The 27,323-nt window shown below is 37.8% G+C and overlaps 1 protein-coding gene across 3 annotated transcripts in view; it reads right to left on the bottom strand.

Moving 5' to 3' along the window:
- The window catches only part of Gpc5 (glypican 5), a 1,281,045-nt gene that overhangs the window by 1,019,610 nt on the left and 234,112 nt on the right, over positions 1–27,323 (bottom strand). For all 3 annotated transcript variants that reach the window (XM_021203557.2, XM_029541860.1, XM_029541861.1), the window contains exon 3: positions 2,770–3,464. In XM_021203557.2, the coding sequence (XP_021059216.1) occupies positions 2,770–3,464 (695 nt within the window). The remainder of the gene's footprint in view (positions 1–2,769; positions 3,465–27,323) is intronic.

Genomic DNA, 27,323 nt, shown 5'->3' with positions numbered 1-27,323 from the left:
AGCCCTGGCTGTCCTGGAACTCACTTTGTAGACAAGGCTGGCTTCAAACTCAGAAATCTGCCTGCCTCTGCCTCCTGAGTGCTGGGATTAAAGGTGTGCACCACCATGCCCAGCCAGAACAAACTTTTCTAAACAAACTAACCCAAGAACTAAGCCTGCAAAGCTACTCTAGTACCTAATACAATAGATTACTCTTATGAACATTGATGCAAAAAAATACTCAATAAATAAGGAAACATACAAACAAATTAATCAAAACACACAAGGAAGGACACTTCATACTCATCAAAGGAAAAATAAGCCAAGATGATGTCTCAATTCTGAATATTATTGCCCCAAACACCAGGGCACCCACACTGGTAAGAGAATCATTGTCAAAGCTTAAATCATATATCAAACCTCACATATCAAATTAATAGTAAGAGACTTCAACACCCAACTCTCATCAATTGACAGGTAATCCAGACAAAAACTAAGAAAAGAAATAATGAAAAGGCATTGTAAATCAAATGGACCTGACATCTATAGAATATTTCATTCAAATACAAAAGAATATACCTTCTTCCCAGCACTTCATTGCTCCTTCTTCAACACTGTTCATATCGTTTGGCATTGAATGTCCATTCTGCTACATAGAGTAGAAATCTCAGGCCCAAGATTTTAACTGGCATACCTCAAATTAAAACTAGCACCGGAGGGCTGAAGAGATGGCTCAGGACTTCACAGCAGTTGTTCTTGGAGAGGAACTTGGCTTGAATCTTAGCACCCTCATGGACGCTCACAACATGACACCTGCAGAGGCCCTCTTCTGACTTCTGTGTACTCGTGGTGCACTCACGTATATGCAGGCAAAAGATTCATACACATAAAAATAATAGGGAAACTTTTTTATAAATATAAACTGTATTCTAGACTTGGCCCCAGATTTTTAGTACATATGTTCCCTCTGGACATACTTGGCATTGTAAGATGTATATTTTATTTGCTGTCCAAAATTTAAAACTATAAAATTCGTGTGTGTTATGTCCTTTCAGAAGTTTATCTTGTATTTGATTTACATAAATTGGGAAGAAAGGACCAAAAACAAAATGAAGTTTATTACATCAAGTTGAGAACAAGCAAAGAGGGAGGGCGTTGAAAGGTGAATATGAAAAAGACACAATGATACATACATATATACACACATATATACACATATACACACACATACACATATACACACTCATACATACATATACACATACACACATATACTCACATATGCATGCACACTCATATACACATATACATGCATACACACATACATACATACACACATACACACATGCATACACACATACACTCATACACACATACATGTGCACTCATACACACATACACTCATACACACATACATGTGCAGTCATACATAAATACACATACATATACATACATACACAAATTCACATATATACATACAAACACATACATACACACATACATAGATACACAGCCATATACATATACATATATACACATTTACATACATAAATACACATACATACATATATATACATTCATGAAACCATCATAATGAAACCCATTATTTTGATCACCAATTGTAAAATGTTAAAAGAAACTTGTCCACTGGGTGGGCACACTCAACAGAATGCAATCTGGAGTTGAAATCCAGTGCTCTTGAGACATGCTGATGATGCAGCCACCAGAGAGGACCATTGCTAATTGTCTCAAGGCACTGAAGAGGCTCACAAGTCCACTGGGGAGAAAAACTGAGGAAGATGGTGCTAAAACTCAAACTTTTCTGGTCCACTTTCTATCAAGAGTGAAGAGTTGACATACAGACCATGTGATGAGACTATTTCTCAGGTCAGTAAATCAATGTCAGTTCAGAAAGATGGTCTGTCTTGGTGCTGGAGAGTATCTGTTTTATTTCGGGAGGAATGATTTAGGAGAACCATCCACAGCATATCCTACTTCACTCTATGAGATATGAGAAGTGTTGCTGAAGGAGCCTGAGAATACTTTTAAATAGCTCTACAGGAAGCTGAAGAGAGAAAACTCTTGTAGCACTTGCTTGATGGTTTTGTCTCAAAAGATCCTTAGTTTGCTAGAAATAGAACTGTAGGAGAGAGCACGGGTCAGGTTTTACAAACTGTCCACTCCATCACTTTGTCAGACTCTTAAGCAATGCTTGTACCCACCAAGGCATCAAACCTTAACCTTGGGGATACATAATCAGTGTTTTCCAATTCTAAAGCTAGGACGCTACAAACCCCTAACAGCATCAGCCTGTCGTTTCACGTACAGGTACTGGACAGACAGCTTGCATAAACAATGCCTTCTCAAAAAGAATGCTTCAGAATGTTTCTGCAGAGTTTTCTTCTTATCAGTGAGGGTACTGAGGTCCAGAGACTTAAAATTCTTCCCTCATCTCATATTGCAAGTTAACTTTGCACTCGGACTCAGATAGATATTCTTGATTAAAATGTGAGCTCTTCCAGCTTCACTGAACCATTCAAGAAACCGTCTTCTTAATGACTAAAGTATTGTTTTGGCTGATCAAAGTTTTGGAGTAAAATAGATGTAATGCAGTACTTTGAATCAAACAGGTATATCTATGCGTTTTGTGACTGTTTCTTAGAGAATGAACCCACTTTGCTGATAAAAGTGTGTAGAGTCTATCAACAGAATATCAAAGAAGTTTGTGTGTATCCTACCTAAAATTTGCATTCTAAGAAATTAGATAGAAGGCCCAGAATGGCGTCTCACCTGATCCAATAACTTCTGTCCATTGAGGTGCGCCTGCAGCACAGCATCATTAACAAGCAAGTGGAAGTTCAGGAGCACATGTTCAACGTCGTAGGTCCCGTGCATCGCATTTGACAACTCTTCCAAAGACCGGATATAAGCATGCCAGTGTGGATTAAGCTCCGTCATGTGGGCCAGGCAGCCCCTGATGACATTGAGGCAGTACCCCATGCAGGGCTTACTGAGCATCAGGCTCTGGCAGTGAGGACAGTACTGCATCTTCAGGAGGGCCCTACTGCACTCCTTGGAGAAGTGTATATGGTCCGTGGTGTTGATGACCTCAATGCCCAGATTAAGTGCCTGCAGGAATGTGCGGCCGGGCAGCAGCGACCTCCCTATCTGCCCCATGACTCTTTTGGGAATGTTGCCAAATGGACTTACATCCTGGCGGGCCATTCGGATGCATTCTGAGTATTGCAGAGAACTGTCAGTCGCACCAGGGTTTATGAGATGGTTGTAGACCAGAGGAAAAAGACTGTCAAAAAATCTGTTTACAAATTCCTCAGGATTAACATCCGCACCAAATAAATAGAGTCCCACATCCGTGAAAAATTCCTGAATGGAAGCAGCAGCCTCCAAGGCCATGTTCCGGTACGTGTTGCAGAAAAGGATACTGGTGTAATTCTCTGCTTGTCTGATGAGGGTTTCCAGGGTCTCTGTAACACAGTGAAGGTGAAGGAGAAGGCTTAGTAATTATGCCAAGCTGTCTGTCTGTCTGTCTGTCTGTCTGTCTGTCTGTCTGTCTGCCATAGGCAGCAAATATGCACAATACATCATAACTAGCCAGAGATAAGTCTGAATGTACGGTCTACTGAACTAAATTTTCCAAGGAGAATGGCCACATGATAATACCACTACACACACACACTACATATACTTTCTAGAATACATTTCCTAGTTTCTAAACTGGCTAAAAGGCACAGAAACCAAAGGCTGGTTATACAGAGGAGTAATTTCTGACTAATTTTCATCACATAGCTATTCATAATCTGCTGATATGAAGTTCACTTTGCTTCATATCCTGAGTTCAATACATATAAACACAATAGCATTTAGTGATTGATTTCCTGCTTTTCCATCTTTTATTTACAAAATGGAAGTTTATAGATTATGTAATAGTTACTCCGAAGGCAGGATAGATCCCCGAAGAACAGTCTGATGATCCACAGACCTCTTAATATTTCCACACATGAACACATGTAAGATATGCCACTACCACACTCCTTGTAAATTGGCATGCTTTGTTAAGAAATGAGAAATATTGATGGTGCTGCCTGAAGACAATAATTAGTGACCGTGTTATCCATTTAGCATTTTTGTTTTTGATCTTTTCTTCAAACCCTGGTTGTGGGATATTTTATTTATTACCTAAGTAGCTGATGCTCCAGAGCCAGCCAAGCAAATCTAATACATCCATGAGGAAAGAAAGAATAATCAAAAGGAAGGGGCTGGAGTGGTATAATTACTAAGATCAAATGAAATTCCAAACCCTAGCTATTAAAGAGCAGTAAAACGCCATGACTATCCTAGTAATTACATTTTATAATTAGACCAATGAATGGCACTTGACTATATTGATATATAATTAATTATAAAATATACTCAATAAAACTATCTCCCATAGCAACAACTTCATAGTTATTTCTAATTAGGTTGTAAAAGGCCACAGTCATACTTCACTAATCAAATCACCTCTTGAGTATCTTATTTAAAAAAAAAAAAAACTGGAGAAAAAGTAAAAATGAAATAATGGAAAGTAAATATATGGAGTGACTACTAGGCAGGCAGAACCCTACCCAGGGCTGTGCAAGAGTGTCTTCTCAGAAGGAGAAGAATGTGGTGACGTGCACTCCGAGTTTTCTGAGACTGATTGAAATTGCACTCCAGACCTCTGTGTGAAATCTCAGGGTGCATCTACCCTGCAATCAAAGGTAACTGCTTTGAAAGGCTACCGCATCTCTGAGTTTCATCAAACAGAGGACTGCAAACTCTAGACTGCTAATGAGGCAGGACTCATGGTTTCATGCTCTTCTAGCACCCAGAACAGGTATCACGTATATTGTAGTAATTGGGTGAGTATGGGAGAGAATTAAGTGTGTTGGAGCCACCAGTCATACCAGAATCTCCCAAGTGGTCCGACACTGGTCTGGATGAAGGCAAATGCAGGCCGCCAGAGTACTTGAAACATAGGACTTAGTCAAGCAATCTGTATTTAACATGCAGCTCAGGTGATTCTCATATGCCAGATGTAGAAATTCTTAATTAACTTAATTAACTTAATTTATGGATACAACATTAAGTAGACGATGTTAGAGCATTTGACTGAGTGCAGTGCACCTAAAGATTACCTCTTCACTGGATTCAACATTAGAGCGTTAGACTGAGTGCAGTGCACCTAAAGACGACCTCTTCACTGGATTCACTCTGGGCTTTTGACTACTTTGATTACTACCTGAGTCTACAGTTAAAAAAACAAGTTTCCGAACAACATACACAGTCCAGACTGTATTTTATGTTAGGCTTCTTTTTCTTTGATTTTATTACAAACAAAATAGAATTATGAAATTGCATTGTTGTGTTAGTTTTTCACAGTGTTACCAATGTATCACAATATTTGGGTTTATTTTTTTTCAATTTGTATTACATCTAATATATAAAGTATTTTTAATGCTAGGGATAAGCAATTTTGTGACTTTAGTCTATTCTCTATTTTAGCATATAGTATATACACATACACACACACACACATATATATATATATATATATATATATATATATATACATATGTACTAAACATATATACATATATATATATCATATATATACACACATATATATAAAAAAATTACAAAATTTTGTGACATGTAAAAAGAAATCCACATCAATTCCATGTAAGCATTACCTTTCCATTCTGGTGCTGCACACTGGAATGAACCATGAAAACAAATATTCACCCACATCTGCTTAAGGAACTTAGTGAACAAATGGCCAGAACCCTTCCTAGCTTTGCATTAGCATTTCAATAAGTATCTCCTTCTAGTAATGCCAGATTAAACCTACAAAGACAAAATCACTTCTTCCTTCCTTTTCAGTGTGGAGCAGTAGAAGGAAGAAAAGGCTGTAATCTAATTACAATTTGATTAAAATTATAATTCCTCCTAGCTTTATAGGAAAATTCACTTATCTTGACATAAATCCATTTGTGTATAATCTCACAGAGGAATGTATTTGAATATCTGAAGTTCATATTCATCTATGTTGATTATCAGCTTTAGCATTCTGGAATAACTACACGGTACAACACAAGTGTAGAAAATTTACTTCAGGTTTCCCAGTCCTCATTCCCAGCAAAGGTATTTTATTATACATGCAAATGATTGCTGGCATGTAAACCAAGAATTTAAATTCAAATAAAATACTGAAGGTAAAGTCAAGTCATACTTATATGAAATTAAATTTAACAAACTGAAAAGTCAGCAAAGTCATGTGAGTGGCTTTTGGCAGCAAGAGAAATTTAATCTTCATGGACTTTTATTATTTTAAAAATAAATTGACCCCATAGGTAACAATCATGAAACAATAGCTTTAAGAACTTCTCCAGCATAACATGAACAGACAACTTTTAGGCCTTAGGACACTTTAGTCTTTTAAACCTATGAACCTGTTAAAATGCAAAATATGAAGCATTATTTGCAAGGCAAGGCTAGATGTCCCCATCTAGAGTTAGGGAACAGATGGAAAGAGATGAGCCATGGACAACTAGCCACAGACAACCAGCCATGACAACCAGCCACAGACAACCAGCCGTGGATAACCAGCCGTGGATAACCAGCCATGACCACCAGCCATGTATGCCAACCATGGATAGCCAGCTATGACCACCAGCCACGGATAACCAGTCACAGATAGCCAGCCACGGATAGCCAGCTATGACCACCAGCCACGGATAACCAGTCACAGCCAGCCGTGGATAGCCAGTCACGGATAGCCAGCCACGGATAGCCAGTCACGGATAGCCAGCCACGGATAGCCAGCCACGGATAGCCAGCTATGACCACCAGCCACAGATAACCAGTCACAGATAGCCAGCCACGGATAGCCAGCCACAGATAGCCAGTAGGAACTTAGCAGGTATGTTTAGGTTGAAGAGGTATTCTTAGAGTAACTTGACACTGTTGCATATCTGATTTCTCCAGTCACAGATTATGTAACTGCATCAAAATTTTCATTAGTGCTCAGTTACTTCCAAACTCCTTTGTGCCTGATGCAATGCATTTCACTCTAGGGAGATAAACAGATGGATATAATGTAAGAATAGTTCCTCAAGAGTTGTACCATGCATATATTAAAATAAAATTTAACTCAACCATTAGAAACCGCTTTCAAATGATTTTAACAGTACCACATGTAACAATCCCTTTAATCTACTAAAGACCACTAAATGTACACTGTCATACAAACTTACATAAAAATTCATCAACTACCTATTTTTCTACCTTGGAAATGTTTATGATGAAGTTGTCTTTCATTTGCATATTTCCTTGAGTTTTTTTAGGAAGTAAAATGTGTAATAAATGTTCTCTGGAGTATTGATTTAATGACATTTAAATGCTATGCATTATGATTTGTAATACAATTCTTCAGAAATTAGTCATCTGTATAAATAAACAGTGACTGGGATATTAATCTGCATCACTAAAAATTAGCATACTGGTCATTAATCTACTCTACTCAGACAAGCACAGGATGAAAAAAATGCTTTCTCAACTTTTCTTCCTTTATTTCCCTCTTTGTCAATTTGGTCATCACAATGTGTTGACTTGATTCTAATTTAGCCTGCATTCATTTGTTTTCTGAAAGTCAATATAGATTCTAGTGAAAATAGACTTCATTAAGTACATCCTTAATAGTTAAAAATCAGTGCCAAGCAACCATTTACATGTGTGTATGAGAAAGAAAAGTACAATCACTTCACACATTGTAAAGATTTTTAAATAAAAATTTTCTAGTGGTTTTTAAAATAAACACAAAGAAACAATATAGAGACAAGAAACAAAAACACAAAACTGTTTCTTACTAAGTATGTAATCTGTGTTATAAAAGAAAAAAATAAACCAACAACTTTAGTAGTTAATTTAATGATTTTAGTTGATAATTTTCATTATTTTAATAATCTAGAACTTAGAGCTCTCTTACTTAATTGAACAAAATAATATATCTTTAATAATATAACTTTAACCAAAACATAATTCCTGCCATTATTTTCTTTTTTTGCTATCTCAGGAAAAAATATGATTTTATGTTTGGCTTCCCCTGGCATATTATCCATTTCCTCTTGAATTCATTAAAATCTGATCCATTGAGCCAATATTTTTGGGATGTGATATAGACACTGAAGCTGGAACTGAGTGAGCCATACATGCTTCTGTGTTACAAACTTTAGGATCTGTAGAATAGAAAAAAGTAAAAGCAAACAAATAGGATTTACTGTCAAGTATCATAGAAAAGACTGAAGAGTAAATTTCAGATGTGACTGGAAAATGAGCTTATGTTCCCTGATAACCCTGTTCAAACTTTCTGAATTTAAAAAAATATATTCAATCTAGACATAATGTTTTATTCATGTAACACATTTAAATATATGTATATGCAAATGAATTTCAACAAAATTTATTTTCTAGCTTTTTGAGGGGGTGGAGGGATCTTAAACAAAATGAAGAAGAAACCATTGATCCAGAAGGCAGCATTTGAGAGGGTACTTTTGTGAGGAAAGAGCCAGATACGGGAAGATGAGGATCTCGTGAATTCTGAGGGCCTGAAACACAAAGATAGGAGGCATGCACAAACCTATCTCGAGAAAATAATCAGTAAAGTGTTTGTTGGTTGTTGACCTGAAGGGACTAGGAGGAGAAAGCAGTGAACCAATAGACCAGAGGCAGATCACAGAGTGCCTGGAAGCCTCCAGGAAGCGTTAGACCATAGATGAACAAAGGAAAGCTACTAGAGAACTTTCTAGAGAAGAGGAAAAGGTCATGGTTAGCATTTTAGTGGATCACAGCAGTACATGGGCAAAGTCTAGACCACTAGGAGGCAAGAGAATGCAGAGAACTCAGTAAAGCCCAGGGGTCCACACCTATATGTCAGACTATCCTTGCAGTGATAGGATGCACAGTTGCAAGAGGGCATATTAGCCATATGATGGAAAAATGGCTAAAAGGGTTGGCTGTTCCTTGGAAGACTATAAGAGAAAGAGATAGAATCTGGAGTCCAGGCTTGAGCAGCAGGGTTCATGGTGATACTATTTACAGAGACAGGCCAGCCTATGGGGGCACCATATCAAAGTTGGAAAATCAATGTAAAGATTAAAATGCCAATCAGATATTGAAATGAAGTTTAGCACTATATGCTGAGGGAAAATAATGAAAATTTTAAGGGAGACACTGAAGCTGTTTGTACAAATTTGCCTAATAGAGCAAAGTCATGGTACTAGATGTAACAGAAGATAGGCAAATGAATGAGAGAAATTAAAAATATGTACTATGAGAAAGAAAAAAGAATAGAAGTCAAGGAAATTAAAAATGAAAAAATACAGAAAGAAGAGAATCCCAGAGGTCAAGGGAAGAAAATTATCCTTCTTCTCTCATGTCAAATACTACATGGTCAATGGTGATGAGGAGTGCCAACAGCTGGCCACTGAACTGTCAAAAGGCTGGCTGCCTCAGAAGCATGGACCAAAGAAAGAGAGCAGGAATTGAAGTCATGTGTAGACATGTACTGCAAGTGCTTCCTCTGGAATTGTACAAGCAGGCACAGGATGGGGATCCAAAGCCAAAGGCTGTTGTTGTTGTTATTGTTGTTGTTGAGGTTGTTGTTGCTGCTGAGACTGTTGTTGCTGCTGCTGAGGTTGTTGCTGTTGTTGTGGAAGTTGTTCTTGTTGTGGAGGTTGTTGCTGCTGCTGAGGTTGTTGTTGTTGTGGAAGTTGTTCTTGTGGAGGCTGTTGCTGCTGCTGAGGTTGTTGTTTTGGAGGTTGTTGTTATTGTTATGGAGGCTGTTGCTGCTGCTGAGGTTGTTGTGGAAGTTTTTCTTGTTGTGGAGGCTGTTGTTGCTGCTGCTGAGGTTGTTGTTGTGGAGGCTGTTGTTGATACTGCTAAGGCTATTGTTGCTGCTGCTAAGGTTGTTGTTGTTGTGGAGGTTGTTATTGCTGCTGCTGTTGCTGCTACTGCTGTTTCCTATGGGTCAATCTTTCTACATCTCTTTCAGGTATAAACTGATGACTGAGTGGCAAAGATGGGATCAAGATGGAAAACATTTGAATAAGGTAAAATATGTGATCCTAGATACTCACAGGAAGTCAAAATACTTGGCATTTAGTAGGTGCAAAAGTTGCCAAGACTGATAGTAAGGTAGGAAGAGAGAAAGGGAATCTGGTAATGTTCTCAACCATGGGATTGGTTCAAGAGATTCCTGGCAGTCTTTCTTACCAAATGAAATAGTTATTCCTCAAAACTCAGACTACTCTATTTCCTCAAGCCGTTGAACCTGGTGCCAATGATTTTACTACATTCTGTATCCAAGAAACATTTGTCTTCTCTAAGCCAACATTTAAAATCTGTAGTTCTTGAAATATATCATCTCCTTTAAAATATGATGTGTTTATTATTGTGTGGCATTTGCCTAATATGGGGTTGGATATATGCACATTAACACATATGGAAATCAAAGAGCAATTTTGTAAAGTTGGATCTCTCCTTCCATCTATTCATGGGATCTGGAAACCAAACTCAGATCTCCAGGCTTGGAAACAAGACCCTTTACCCACTGAGCCACTGTGGTGGTTTGACTAAGGATCGCTCCTATAGGTTCATATATTTAAATACTTAATCCTTAGTTGGTAGAATTTTTTATGGAAGATTAGGAGGTATGTTCCTATTGGAGAAGGTATGCCACCTGGGGTCATGAACCCAACACCTTCTTGCTAATGGTGTCTCATCACAGAAACAGAAAAATGGCCAAGACTAACATCTTGCCAGTCTTGCATTCATATCAGATGACAGTACAAGTTGCTGAATTCTATATCTACAGATATAGCTCAATATTTCTCAGAGTTTTTTCCCTTTATCTCAGAACTCCTTATGTTTATAAGAATTTATCAAGAAGCCCGAAGTAATTCTTGTCCCACTGAGATGTATGTATACATACATATGTATTCATATAAATATGTATATATTTCTAATTCATTTCTGTTGCTATGGTAAAATACCCTGACCAGAAACAACTTTATGAGAGAATTTTTTTTTCTGTTTGGCCCACAATACAAGGTTACAACCCATCATTAAGGAGAGAGTAAGGCACAGGCTCAAACAGCTAGTAATACCACATCCACAAACAGAGAGGAATGAACACAGTTCTGCTGCTTCCTCCTTTCCCACAGAACCTTCCTTTATTTTTATAAAATTCAGAGACTAGCCTAGAAAATGGTGATATCTACTGTAGGCACAGTCACTTAAAAATTGAAAAAAATCTCCCAGAGACATGCCCACAGGAGAACCCGATCTAGATAATTCCTCACTGCAACTCTGTCCAGGTGAATCGATCCTGTGCCAAGGTGAGAGTTTAAACTGATCTGTGTGTGCGTTGGGGATGGGGATGACTTACGTATTTATTCTATTTTGAAAGGGAACTATAAGTATAATTGCGCTAGAAGAACAAGTAGTTATTTTTGAGTCTATAAGCATAATGCATGACTAAACAACTCAAGGGATGAGGTGAAGAAGATGTGGTAGAGTTCATTGTATCAGAATCCTGTGGCAGAGACCTTTTCCACTACCATGGGCCAGAGCGCAAAGAGCAGGTTGTAGCTATCAAAGGGCAGCCTTGCAGGACCTGTTGGACCAGCTAGGCCTTATAAAAATTCAAATGAGCCTGTGGCAGGTATTACAAACCCAACAATAATGAATAGATGACTCATAAAGAAAAATGTCTACATTTCCAAAAGGAAAAAGAAATCGGTAGTGAGAAACTGATTGTTTTCTATCACTGAAAATTCCATTAATGTCTGCCTTAGTGGGATAGGGTTGATGCTGTCTCTAACAGTAGGTATGTGCTTAACAAATATAAAAAATAAATTCAACATCACACAAATATTTTGCATTGTTTAGCATTGTTGTTAACATTATTTTATATCACATCAAAACAATGCTATTAGCTGTTTGTCCAAAGTTAGCTGCAGTATCAAAGTCTAGCTGTTCATTTCCCTCTCCTCTGTTAATGGAAATCTACTGCTTATTTTTCATTATAAATTGTTCTGTTATTCTTGCGAAAATCTGGCATGTACTGACATTTGAAAAATGTTGGTACACAGGTTATGCAGATTTCTCCGAGGCTGACACTTTTGGCCATATGATAACTATTACAAAGTCCTTCTAAAGGGATAAATCATTTTTTGTCTAAATTTTCTAGTTTAAGATTTAATTGGTATTGCTATGGTTTGAATAAATGTTTCCCAAAGGTACATGCCTAAAAGACACATTCTCCAGACCTGAAAGCTTGACTCAGAAGGTAGGGGTACTTACTGCTCCTGCAGAGAACTAAGGTTTGACTCCTAGCACCCACATAATGGCTCACAACTGGCCATAACTCCATGTCTAGGGGATTCAATGCCTTCCTCTGGCCTCTGTGGGAATGACATAGATACACTGCATGTAACTCCATACAGGTAAAATCTCATACACATGAAACATAAAGTTAAAAAAAAAAAAAGTTCTTTATTTTTTTAAGGCCTGATTCCCAGAGTGATCTTAATGTCTTATTTAGGGGGGAAAAAAGAGCCATTGAGAAAGACCTCAGTTCACTGAACTAGAGTGGTGAGGATCACTGTGCCTCCACCCCCCCATCCTTTTTGGGGAACAGTGACTGATTGGTAGCCACTTCTACCCTGATACCTCCTTCCATCCTGATGGATAATTTCCTGGAGCCCCAAAACATGGCAGGCCAGTGACCATGAACTTGAACCACCAAAACTACAATCCAGAATAAACCTTTCCTCTATAAAAGTTAGCCATCATTTTCATTATTTCCATCACCATCTATTTAATTATAGAGATAATAGGTCTACTGAGTACGGCTATCGTTAGCACAGTATGCACTAAGTTGATTACCTTGGAGTTACAAACTCATTGGCTCAATCTTAAGAAAAATGCTTGTCAGAACACTAATCTGAATCACTGTAGCTTGCTTTTTCAAAAGGAATAAAATGATATTTTTGGCAAAATGGTAGCAAGTTCAGCTAGCATGTCAAATAGCTGCAAAAATGCTATTTACTGAGAGATCCATTTTGTACCATAGGCAAAAGACAGATATGCTGTATGTATTTTTCTCATTTTATCATATTAATTGTGAAAAATAAATTAGGTCACACGAAGGTATATAATTAGTAAAAAGAATATTTTTTAGTTCATTGGAATATGGGTAAGTGAAACTTGACTTTTAAAAGTGTATTTAATGTAAAGTATATACATATCTCAATTGTAGTTGGTAGCCATTAATTTAGCTTGTGCCAAACTCCAGGAGATAACACAATTGTAGCATTAAAGAATGTTTTGTCTAACAGATACTCTGATAGGTCAGCAGAGCACTACATCGCACACTAAGACTTTTCTTTGAGAGCTTACATCTTTACCTGAGATCTAAACACTTCCAATGCCTGATGAGACAACTTGAACTGTCCTTCTCATTTGCCAAAGACGTCCATCGACAAACGCCTCCATAACCTTCACAGGCCTTTGGAGCAACCTTAATTTGCACATAAGCACCATACTCTAATTTTTAATTTCAACAATTAATTTTTATCAATAAATGTCCTTTTTAACTCCTTCACCCTCAGATATTCTTCCAAGAACCAATCTTGTCCAACCTGGAATCTATCCAGTGCTCCCACTTATCATTCAGCCACCTTTTTCCCACTCCAGTATTGAACTTCTAAGTTTTCTTACTTATTTCCACATATGGAAGTGCAAGTTCATTCCAGGATCACATCTAAATCTGATAAACCTGAGGAAAATAAACCTGAGAATTTTAATTGCATTATGAGATCTTTAAAATATACCTGAAAGGAGAGATGGATGCTAACAAGATTTACATTATGTAACACAGAACATTCTAAACTAATAGAAAACATGTGAACAAGATTGACATACCTCGATCTTCCTTCTAAATTAACATGCAACAGATGTGAAAAAGGACAGTTTCTACCTGAACACTCCTAGTGTATCCTGGTACCTACACTGTTTAATTTTCTTAGTCATCATATTTCTTTTAAATGAACATATACATTATCAATCATATCTACTATTTGAAGAACTATCATTAATTTATATGTACTTCTTAGTGTTAGAAAATTCTGCTAGATATATTTTTCTCAAAGCATTATAATAGTATGCATCTTATATCTTCTTCATGTGCAAGCCACAGTTATTGGAACATTCCTTAGAGTGCAATGATAAAACACACACACACACATGCACAATGTACACACATGTGTGTGCGCGCGCACACACACACACACACACACCCCTGTCTTCTTCTAGTAGGCTATCATAAAGGTTAAGGAGTTGAAGTCTACAACACCAGAATGTTCTCTAAGTCATATGCAAAATCACACTGAATGTAAGTATTGATGAGCTAGGACTTATATGCATTTTACATAGGAACTTTGAAAATGGCTGTAATTACAATCTGGAAACTGGTGCATCTCTAGCATCATGACCATGGTCCCACAGCACTGCTAGATCACATTACCAAGAGTCAGTTTGAGTGCTGTGTTACTTACAGGCCAGCAAACAGAGAAAGAATTGAAGGTATCCACTACTGAATTCCAGACAGTTTAATAAATATACCACTACCACCTTGACAGGAGAAACTCTTTCAGAAGCCAAGCAATCTTTTCAACCATTACATTCTTTCCAAATAGCAGGAGGAAAAATTGCAATACTTTCTGATAACTGAAATGCACTATAAAGCACAAAATCAATCAGACCGAAAGGAGTCTGTCTTACTACAGAATGCATTCCTGCATTCATAGCTGTGTCCACTGAACGCTCCACCAGGAGCATAGGGAAATGTATAAAGAAGTGGGTTATGGTTACGTGATGAAGGTACAGGCTAACAGCCTTTCTTTCTAAATTCACTGGAAGTCCAAATTTTATTTAATATTTTTTATTACCTAGAGTTTGTGCATATGTGTGCATAGTGTGATTATGCTTGAACATGTGTGTCCTGACCACATCTGGAGGTGAGAGGAGGACTTGTTGAAGTCTCTTCTGTAGAAAGTAGTTTTGACTTCTTTGAGCTCCAGTGAGCTCCAGGTGGGCATCTGTCCAGGAGCTATATTGGATCCGTAAAAGACATGCAAACATTAGGACTTTTTTTTACTTATTATTTTATTTTATTAGATATTTTTTATTTACATTTCAAATGCTATCCTGAAAGTTCCCTATACCCTTCTCCCTGTCCCTGCTTCCCTACCCACCCACTCCCACTTCTTGGCCCTGGCATTCCTCTGTGCTGGGTCATATAAAGTTTGCAAGACCAAGGGGACATTTTAAACCTGTCTTACTGGCTCAGTGGCTCCTCTAAGCCTCCCTTGGCTATCATGTCTTCCCTTTACTCCTATCCTGTGCTGCTAAATATTCCCCCAGCTTCATTGAGCCTTTACCTTCTATAAGGCTCATTGGTCTTGCTGCCCAAGACACTTTCAGGCTGCCCTTCTGTGGGCTCCTCTTTCCTGTTCTGCCTACATTTTTGGAAGATCTTTCCTGCAGCTGAGTCTCCTCTCTCTCTCTCTCTCCACCAAGTATATTGATTCTCCCCCTCCTCTCTCCTAGCCTGAGGGAACCTGGAAGTCCACCTCTTTCTTTCCACTCAACCATTAGCCGCTGGCATCTTTATTGATTGATCAAAAGACAATTGGGAACAAGGACCTTCAGTGTCAGTACTTACAGACTCCTGGTTAAATCAAAGCTTCAGAACCACTCTTCTACACTTTCTTTTCTTCTTCCATGTGGGTTCCAGAGAGCTAACTCAGTTTGGTCAGATTTAGTAGCGAATAGTCTTACCCACCCATCCACCTTACCAGTCTGAGCTATAAATGTAAAGACATACGTCAAAGACACTAGATTCTATTAACCTAATTTTTAAATATTTGACTTGAGAGAAATGGAATGGTGTAGTTCTTTTCCTATATAAATGTCTCAATTTTAAAGACAACGCCTTCCTTATTTATGGGACTTTAAAATGAGGGTGGAAAGCTACAATTGGTACTGCCTTGCACAGTAAGGACCAAGTTTGTAGTGTCAGGGCAGGAATGGAAAAGAAATTAACAGACACAAGAATGCAGATCCCCAAAGCCTTCATCACCAGTGCAGGAACTTTGGCCTCCTGTTCATTAAATACAAATTTAAATTTCTAAACTGTTTTTGGTGCCATGGTACAAAGCTTAGTGCAGGCCGAAGACAATGACTGTGTGGCAAACATGCCAAATTACACACACCTGGAATGAAAGAAAGGCTGTTCCTTAATTTCTTTTTCAGAAATTGATATCAGTTCTCCATTGAAAACCATTACAATGTAGGAAGAGTCACTGAGGAAGGCATTCATAAATGGTGAACTTTAGGGCTCACTGAGTCCTCAGCATTGTCCCTACATTGGATTTCTTTTATTTGGGGATTCCAATTTCATCACTTCGCCATTCCCTTTGCAATCTCTAAATGCTCCAATAGAGGCTTTGCTATTCGTTTTCAAGTCCATGGCCTCTTTTTTCATTAATTGTTATATACATGTGTGTGTGTATATATGTATACATATATATATATATATATATATATATATATATATATATACATACATATAAACACATACATACATACACATATATATGCACATAAATACATATTTCTATATATGGTCAGGTGTATGCATTCAGAACAGACTAGTATTGGATAACCACTTGGTGTATTCTTTCCTGGAGATGGTTTATCTTGCTTTAAGCATTCCTTAGTTTCTTGTAGTTCTTTGCTTATGGTTGGGGCTTCCTGGACTCATCTCAAGTTCCCTTTGGCAGGCCTATTGGTGTCAGTGTTATTTAGCTCACATTTGGGTGATTGATGAGCGTTTATGGTTATAGTATCTCAAGCGACTATAAGCCACAATGGCATAGCAAACTTCCTGATGCTCTGGCCCTTACAGTCTTTCTTCCCCATCTTCTGGAATGTTCCCCAAGCCTTAGGTGCAGGAACAGTTCTGTGATAGATGTATCCTTTGGAATTCAGCTCTATAACCCTGCATTTTGATTGGTGGTCATTTTTCTATAAGGACTTCCATCTGTTTCAAAGAGAAACTTCCTTGATGAGTTATGAGAACTAGATTCATTTGTAGGTAGAATGGTAAATGATTAGACTGAATTTAGAGATTATGCTGGTTTAGTAAAGCAATGGTTGTAGATTCTCTTACATGATTCACAACTTCATTAATGCTGAGACTTTCTGAGAGAATTGCCCATGCTGCCGTCTTTGTGATAGCCTGTGATGCCATTACAAGCACTATTTACCTAAACAACTTGTCTCTCCTTGCTGTCTGTAGTAAGAGTCTATGTTTATTATAATTACACTTAAATGTATTTTTGTTTCAATTTTCATACAAATTTCTCTTCTATACAGCATAGACATACCGGCTTCCTGTTACACGTATTCAAGATATAGTCAAACTGACCCTTTGAATCAACCAACAGTCTCACAATAGCCATCTCTGAGCCTAACACACCTACACACCAGCAGACTAAGAGCCACCTCACTTCCCACTCTGCCATGTTCAGTAAAAATTCTTCTTAAAACCATTCTCTGAATGAAACTACATCTGCTTCACACACACACACACCCCTCTTCTCCTGCATAGAATTTGTAGCAACTTTTTCAAAAGCCACAATATAGGTAAGAAAATCTATAGTTATCCTCAATGAGAGAAGCCTGCTTTAATGTTCAGCATGATTAAGTGATTCAGCCGATTTATTGTGCTTGAGGGATGGTATCAAAGGAAAAAAAATCTCAGTAAAGTGCCTACCATAGTATATATACTGAAATATATATATATATATATATATATATATATATATATATATATATATTTCACATATGTATAATTTTGTGTATTTAAGCCACTCAGAGTTGCTACACAGGATGCCATCCTCATTTCAAGGTACACTAAAAAATACTTTTCATCATGTCTCTAAATACATTTGCCATATACATATAGAATCTAGTTCTATGGGGCCAAACATGACCACTCATTGTGTAACATTAAAACTGCCAAAGACTTCAGCTGCCTTACCCAAATCTCTTAAATCCTAGTGGTCGCAAGCTATGTTAAACATTTTGAGTCTCATTAGGACGTTCATGTTCAGCTTGCACTTTGGATGAGGTTCATGCCCCTTCCTTTTATCCAGTCTGTGGTGCTCTGGTATGCGATGCTTCTAAAAGTCTAAACTACCTGGGAGAACATATGGTGTTCTTTGTTGGGTAGAGTCTAAGGAATTGTTCCAATCTCTTCCCAGTCTTCATTTTCTCTCCCTGCACCTATTCCCTTTCATCTATGCCACATGTGCTATTGATGCTGCAGTGACAGTCATGTGGCATTGCGTTGGTTTTGTAGGATCTTTACACAGTCCAAGTTTTTCTTCATTTCTCTCCATAGAGCATTCATGCCTACCACTAGGAACAAATGACATCTTCTGCAGGGGACTGTGAAGACTTATAAGTCATCTGAGAGACCCTTTAGATAGATGAATTACAAAGCCTTGGATTTGAATTGTGCATCAAAATATATTGAAAATCCATGGCTGTACTGAACGTGTGTAGGCATTTTTCCTTGTCACTGACCCCTAAACAATACTTACCATAGTTACATTTCATTAGGTATTAAAAGCAATCTAAAGATGATTAAAAATATATGAGAAGTGTATTGGGCAATTCTCAGCTCCGTCGGTTTGACAGGTAAGATGTCACAGGTAAGCATACCACAAGGATATAGAGAGGGAGTGACTACAGCAAAATGTCAAGACATGAAGAGAGTCACAGGGGGAGCTTCGTCTTGGAGTGACAAGAATAACTTAAGTATCTTAGAGACAGAAGTGTATGCACACAAACTTTGCTATCTCCAAATGGTTCTTAATCCAACAATATGGAGGAGAGCCTCTACAGAAAGGGTAGCAGCAGGCAAACTTCATGTGAAAGCAGGATCTTGAATCTAGAGAACAAAGTAGTTATTTGGAAATGCAGAAACAGTGAGCTGGGGTCACCATCCATTTAGAAGACAGAAGATCAAACTAGTGATGGGCAGGGAGCCCACTGTTGGAGTGCCACAGCCCTATGTGCACTTCTGATTAGCATTGACCTTCTGAACTTTGGGCATGCTATTAAACTTTTCTCTGTTCCTTTTTTATCTTCATAAGGAAGTAAAAGGGACTGTGCATAGCTCATAGGAGTGATATTAGGAATGGGTTATATAAACATATTTAAAGGACCCCAATAATGCATATAGAATGGTAGTCTTTCTTAATGCAAGAAGAATAAAAGGTCCTCAGGAAAACTTACCTGTTATATCACAGTTTCTTTCCTCTTTGATGTACATAAAAAGCATCCACAACTGTAAATACTACAGGTATAAGTTTCATAAGATATTCTTTGAAGTTTTGTATACAAACTGTAAGATTATATGTTATAATATCATCACCCAATATGACACACTTTTATTTCTTTGTCAACTAGTCCTTCTACTCCATCTCTGGGATTGTTAAAATTAAAATATAAAAACAAACTCCAGCATAAGAAAAGGGTTAGAGTTCTTCCTCTGGGTCCCACCAAGGGAGATACAGAAGGATTGTCAAATAATACAGAAATTTTCCTCTATTTAAAACTCTCCTCACTGAAGACAGCACCCTTTGAAGGAGCGCTCTTCATTATTTTCATTCATTTCTTGGCCCTCCTAAAAATTGAATCACCCCATCCCCAAGACAGCTAACCTATACTAAGGACACTACATGGCCACATGACTGATTTGAAGTCCATGATTGCTAAGTTGGATCGTTGCAGAGGTAGAGTCGAAATTATTGTATCTTAAGTCCCCATAGTAAGCATTCATTACCCAGCCAGCTAGCATCCTTTTGACTGGCAGGTTCTTATGAGACCAGTAGGTTATATCAAAGCAAAAGCTAGGAGTGTCATCAGATAGCATATATTCTAACATTTTAGTTCACTGCATCACTGCCTCTGTTTTTATTGATCATTTTATATTGTTTTGACATTTGAAATTTTATATATACATATACATATATACACATATATATGCATATACATATACATACATATATACATATATACATATATGAGAAAAATTTTAAAAGAGATCATGAAATTAAGAGAGAGCAAGATGAGTGCATGGCAGGGGTTAGAAAGAGAAAAAGCAAGAGAGGAAATGATGTAAATATAATTTCACAAATAAAAATTATTAAAAACTTGAAAAGGAACCTATAGCCAACTTTTCCCCACTGCCTATCTGATACAAACCTAACCCTGCACCAGTGTGTTTAGTAAGCACCTAGATTTGTGACTGTCTACTCTGCAGTGAGTATGAAAAGGCCACTTTAACAGCTTCTATAGTGGAACCTGTCATGTGGGCATGCTAACATCCTGTTACAGGGCCATGGTCACTTATGCTTGGCTCGAAGTAATGTCCCTTATTCTATTTGGAGTGAGGGCTGTGTTTATATCAACATTACACTCATTTGAGAGACTCCTGAGACCATGTGCCAGGGTGCCCTCAGAAGAGGCCAGCCATTACTGCACCTACACCCAGCAGGGACACCTCGCTCTGATTTTGCCACTGATAATTGATCCTTCCCTTCCATCCATGGCTGAGGTGCTTGAGAAGTCAAAGCGCTGCTGTAGAATATTGTGAAAAACAAACACACGGCAGGGAAGATGGCTGTTTTTGTGAGGTTTTTAATATTTTATCCTCTTTACCCCAAAAGATTATCAAAACACCAAAGGAAAAACGAAAGGTGTCTGAGTTCTTTTGATTGTTCAGCTCTGTTCAGCACTGCCTGTGCCTTTATTGATTGTTTTATTTTCTTTTGACATTTCAATTAAGTTTGGCATTGCTTGCTTTTGAAACACTGAGTTTGGTATTGTTTTTGGTTTTGTTTTTATAAAACAGGGTTGCCCTAGGTAACCCAGGCCATCCTCAAATGCATAATGTGCTTCATACTGCCCCAAGGTTATGATCCTTCTGCTCCGGCCTCTCTGGTATTATGGTATCAGTTGTGTCCAAAAGTAAACCTATGATATTGCATTTACCTGCCAAGAAAATGATTTAATAATCTTTTCATCATTTAGCATATCTATTAAAATGTCAACTCCTTCTTTCTTTCCCCCTTTTGTCCCTACCAAACACAACGTTGCTTCTACTCCCTCTGCTGTGCTGAACCCTTGACCCATACTCACAGACAACTCTCTCAATCACATCAAAAGTCAAGCCTTCACAGTCATTCCTCAGACTAACTTACTTTGCTTCTGTGCTAATGTCACATTCCTTCACACATGAATTTAATATTCATTTCACACACTTGTGTATGTATAAGATACATCCATACATATATGAATATACATACCATATACAGAGTCCAGAGGCTATAGGACATTGACTTTCTACTCAAAACTAATGAGGCAGAAATAAATATTTTTGTCTTATTCAGCTTTTTACTCTAAGTAGGTCCTCAATGAATAGATAAATCCCACTCATATTAGCCCAGGCAATCTATGTTAATCATTTTCCTGATCCAAATTTTGGCCTCATTCAGAAACATCCTCACAGAACATCCAAAATCAATGCTCAGCTGCATATTTAGGTACCCCATGGCCAATCCATTTAATACATAAACATAATCCTTATACCTAATGCATCCAGTATTTTGCAATAGCTATGAAGATTCGATTGTCTTTTCTTATAACCAAAGTTCAATGGTGTGTGTGTGTGTGTGTGTGTGTGTGTGTGTGTGTGTGTGGTGTTTGCTACAAATTTAAATTGGCAACACTCAATTAAAATAAAAGTTTTAAAGAAATCTTAAAGACTTTCCTTTGTTGTTTCTAGAACAATGCAGATGCACAAGACAACAGAATAAAGAGACAGAACAGCAATGATGCTCTTAGATTTTTTTGTTTGCCAGGTGAATCAGTACTTGTATCCCTTCTCAGTCAACAATTACCCCTAGTACCTCCTAAGGTCGGGTGCTAAATCTTCTTAGATCGAAGATTTCTATGAAAAGACAGGAAAATAAAAAAATAAAATAGAAACAAAAAATTGTATACAGAAAAAAAATAATAAAGTAAGGACCAGGAACAGTGTCACTACTCTGTTGTGCCATACCACACACAGATTTTAACAGTGTCACTACTCTTTGTTGTGCCATACCACACATAGATTTAACAGGAGATGGAGTCTTGCACCTCTCTCCTGGGAAAAGCCCACCAAGAAGGAACTGGTTTCTACACTCTTCATACAAACAGTTAAATAGTGCAGATTCATTAGGAGTATTTTATTATTATGATGATGATGATAGTCTCCCAAGAGGGACTGGGATGGTTAAGTTGTCAAACTAGAAGAACTAGAAATGCCTGGGAGACTCTAGTTTTTCAGACCATGAGGGTGGTAGTCAAATCAATTACCTGAATGAGTGAGGGAAGACCAATCTTGACAGTGAGTAGAATCCTTCCCTGGGCTGGGGATCCTGTACTACACAGGTAAGGAAAACTAGTTGAGCACACATAAACATTTATTATTATCTGTTTCTAGACCTTAGATGCAACGTGACCAGCTGCTTCAAGTTCCTGCTGCCTTGACGTCCCCCTCCCTCAGGATGGACTGTGGACTGTATGTTAAACTTATCACAGCAACAGGGAAAGAAACTAGGACAGAAATCATAACTCAATCTGAGAAGAACAAAGTTAGCAGCCGGTAGTTATTTGAGCAATTTGATTAGTATAGCAGTTCAAGATAGACATGCAGTTACCTGATAATGGTTAGTCACTGAAAAATGATGTAAATAATCTGTTTTTGTGAGAAAAGTGTGAAAGTGGTTCCCTTTTGAGTACATATACAGCAGCTCAAAATACGTCACTCAAGTTTCTAGATGTTTCCATCCCCTAGCATAGCTGCAAAATATATCACTTGAGATGACTGTGAACATGGAAACATGAAATTAGCAGATGTGAAAAATAATTTAAATAAAAAATATATCCTTGGGCATACATTCATTACATCAACCTAGGCAAATATTGCCAAAGTTAATCAACTTAATTAGGGTTAACTCGCACTCAATGCACTAATTATGCCTACATATCAAAAGCAAAGCTCATTGAGATGTCTAAATTAAATCTAATTATCCTTTGTGATCATTTCCTGGGATTTAATTGCTTACCAATGTCAAACATAGAGAGGAATTCCAAGCACTGTGAACCCTAGCTGTCAGGATGCTGTCCTGGATTCTCCAGGAAAGAAAAGGAGGACTAAAGGGCTTTTCTTTCTTTCCTTTTTTTTCTTTCCTTTCTTTAAAAACATCCCATCACTTTCTTTATGGGAGAAAATATTTTGGCAATTTCATGCCAAGCTAGTTCATTTTTCAAAATTGTCTACAGTCTGGGAGAGATAATCATGCTGAAGCTGTTCCTAGGAACTAAAGGATAGTCTGAGAAATTATTTTATATTCCACAGTTACACTGCACAGTTCGCGTTGCACTCTCAAATGAGCTTCACTGCAGCAACAGCCTTCCGAGTTATTGACTGGTACAGATGAGAAGCAGCCGCTCACTGATTGGTGGTGGGCTGCTGAGTGCACAGCAGGCTTAGATTTCTAAGAGCTCTGGTTGGTCTTTCTAATTCTTCATAAAACAATGTAAGTTATGGTTGAGTTAATTTTCAAATTTTTTGAAAATTTGGATTTTTATCTCCTGAACTTGCATAACCCCACTAACATCAAAATTATCTTTGATCCTTTATTTAGTTTATATACTTTGTTCAGATTTATTACCTTGTATGCTATAGCCACCACTGTAGTCTATACAGTCATGTCTCTAATAATTACAACATACTCCATATTGTATATACATTTTATGAATTCTCATCTTGACAGAATAGATTTATAATCGCCAAATACTATAGTGTTCATTCCCTCCTCAAATTATAGAATGATCTCTATTATGAGTATGCTTTGAGTCTTGGCCTACCAGTATTCTTTGAATTAAGTTCTTATATATGATTCTACTCCCACTGATAAAAACTTCCCTGTCATTGACAACCTTGCTAATAACCTCAGTTATAATAAACTTTTCCTAGTCTTTTCTACAATAAGGCTTGCTATATACTGTATCCCTTCAATAAACCATGGGAATAATTGACATACATTATGCTTTAATATCTTAAAACATCCAGTTAAAGTTGAATTACTCTTAAAATAGGAATTAGGATGCTTTAGCTACTTTCCATTGCTGTGACTAAGACACCACGACCAAGGTAATTTATGAAGAAAAGCATTGAATTTTGAGCTTAAGTTTCAGAGGGTAAGTGTATAACCAGCATTGCAGAGAGCATGGTAGCAACATGTAGGTAGACATGGGTGCTAGTCCAGGAGCTGAGAGTTCTCATTTGATACACAAGAACAAAGCAGGGAGAAATAACACCCTGACAGGGAATGGTGTGAGTCTTTTGCAACCTCACAGCCTGCCTCCATTTATATTCCTCCTGCAGTAAGTCCAAACCCCTAATCCTTCTCAAACAATTATTCCAACCAAGAGCCAAGCATTAAAATATATGAACCTATGGGGCCCATTCTTATTCCAACCATCATACTGGATTATCAAGATTTATAATGTCCTTGCTAGTTAGTCAGCACACCTTCACTGATTTTCAAATAGTATCATCATTGTATCCACTAGAGAAAGATCTATGGAAGAAATTAGTATTGCCAAAAGCTAACATTGCAGAAGAAAATTAAGAGCAAGGTATACCCAAATCAAAAGGCAGATTATTTTTATAAGGAGTAAGTTAAACCAAAGGAGGGAATTTTGTGTGTTAATGTCAAATTTCTACTGGAAATTCATTTTTAAACACATTCACACACACAAGGAAATATATTTTTTTCTTAACAAATAAATTCAGTATCACTGTTATTTTTGAGCTTTCAGAATGGGTGGCAGTTCCTGAGAAGTTATCTATGGTTTTAATGAAAATGTTACTTCTCCTGACACATAACAAAATCCAAGCATAGTAGAGCTTCCTCTGATTTGTCACATTTAAACACCACTACCTTTGTCAGTTTGATGATGTCACTCTCTCCTGCTTCACTACCTTTTCAGTTTGATGATGTCATTCTACTGCCATTCCACTGCCTTGGCCATCATTGTCAACTTAGCTAGAATGAGAGTCAGCTAGGAGAAACATGTTTGGGTTTGTCTGTAGGGGTGCCTCCACAGAGATTTAACTGAGGCAGCACCACACAGTAGGACATTGAGCCATCTGCACACTAGCATGAATATATTATCACCAGTCAGCTCATAATTCTCTATTGTTTTTTCTCTGCTATGATAAACTTCAACTGTGAACTAAAATAAAACCCATCTCTCTTAACGCTTGCAACCCCAGTTTTAGAGGATCTGATATCTGACTCTGGTTTTCTGAACTCGACCACACACACACACACACACACACACACACACACACACACACACACACACCTGGAAGAGAAAGAGAGATAGAGATACACAGAGAGACAGACACAAAGACAAAGAGATAGAGGAGACATGGACAGAGAGAGAATTAATCTTTAAAAAGGGAAATAAAGGAAGCCAATGGGAGATATGTTGACTAGCAGGGGATGTACTAAAATCCTAAAGCCTTTATTTTAGCCAATGTTCCCCCCCTTTAAACTGGTGTGTGTGTTTAGCATGACAGGCTCATATCTACAACCTTCACTATTCTATTGCAATGTGTCTTTTCTAATTAGCTAGAAATCAAAATCTTATTCAGACTCCCTTTTTGTTCTTCCCACATTCACTGCTAAGGAATGCAGAACTGGATTGCGATGCTCTTGACGGAACTGTGCTTTTGTCTCACCTTTGCTGACAGTGTGTTGCAACACACCATTTTTGTACTATCAAAGTATGACTTTCACTGGCTTGTGCAACGAAGTCTTCCGTCTGCGTCCAGCATTCTAATGATGATCCCGGGGCATATTTAACCATCTTCTCTAGTCTGTATTCCAGGCACAGTTGCTGATGCATTTGTAATTACCATGCAGGATTGCACTGTATTTTTTATCTAAGCACTGCCATTTGAAAGCACTCCTCTGTTAGGCCTTATAAAGCCAATGGTGTATTGAGTAGTTAATCAATGTGTGCAATTTTTCCCTGACGTCTATTTTCACTTTATAAAAATGGATTAGTTGAATACTCCTTGTTAGAAAATGCCACTGCAATTACTGCATTCATTTGCAAAGATATAGAACAATGATTAAAGTATTCTTGTAAATACTTCCTGTTTTATTGCTTATGTTTGGAATTGTCAGGATGTCAATAGTTTTCCCATAAACAGTGTACTGAGATTAACAAGAACCAACTTGACATTTAAATCATTGATATAGTCTGCAATTATTTTCATTTCTGACAGAACATTTCATTGTGCTGACATTCCACTATCTTTCATTTTAGAGAAATATGTCAAAAGACAAGCAAGACAAGGCCTCGTGGAAGTATTCTAAAATCCCCCTGAAGTAAGAATAGAAAAACAAGTATGACCGAATGACAAATGTAATAAAAACTCAATGCAAATATTCTAGCAACTGTGTTCCATGCATTTGAGAATCTGGGACAGAAAGGCAATATCAAAATCCATTTACCCAGCGAGAAAGCATGCCAGTGCAGGAAAACAGCTGGCATACATTCACGCCATCTCCATGCTCTGGCTGCTTGCCGTTTAGCCAGCTTCTCTGTGAAGCAGACTGGGGTACATGCTGAGCTACACTCAAGCACTCAAGGAAAGCCCCAAAGGAAGACAACTTTCCTCCTCTCTGTGTGCACTCTAAGACTACACCACTGCACAAGTGCATGGTGTGACTCAAGTGGCCGAGCACGGATGCAGACATGGGAAGCTTCAGAAAAGAGAACAGAAGTCTGAGTCCTGATCCAACAGACCAGACAGAACAGTCTACTCTGAGTCTTCCATGAGACTGGTTAACTAGTGATAGCTTCACTGACTGTGGAGAAGTTGGAATTTTACAGGTCTAGAGCTTAATTACCGTTTACCTCCATGGTCATGTTCCTCATCCCCTCATAACGTCCATTCCCATATCCCGTCTGTATGTCACCTGACACCTTCTTATTAACACGTAGGAAGCCTCTAAACTACATCAAGACACTGT

The sequence above is a fragment of the Mus pahari genome, chromosome 8, assembly GCF_900095145.1.
Source record: "Mus pahari chromosome 8, PAHARI_EIJ_v1.1, whole genome shotgun sequence".
In the NCBI taxonomy this organism is placed as follows: domain Eukaryota; kingdom Metazoa; phylum Chordata; class Mammalia; order Rodentia; family Muridae; genus Mus; species Mus pahari.
The sequence above is the reverse complement of the archived record's forward strand: the minus strand, read 5'-3'. Positions and strand labels throughout refer to the sequence as shown.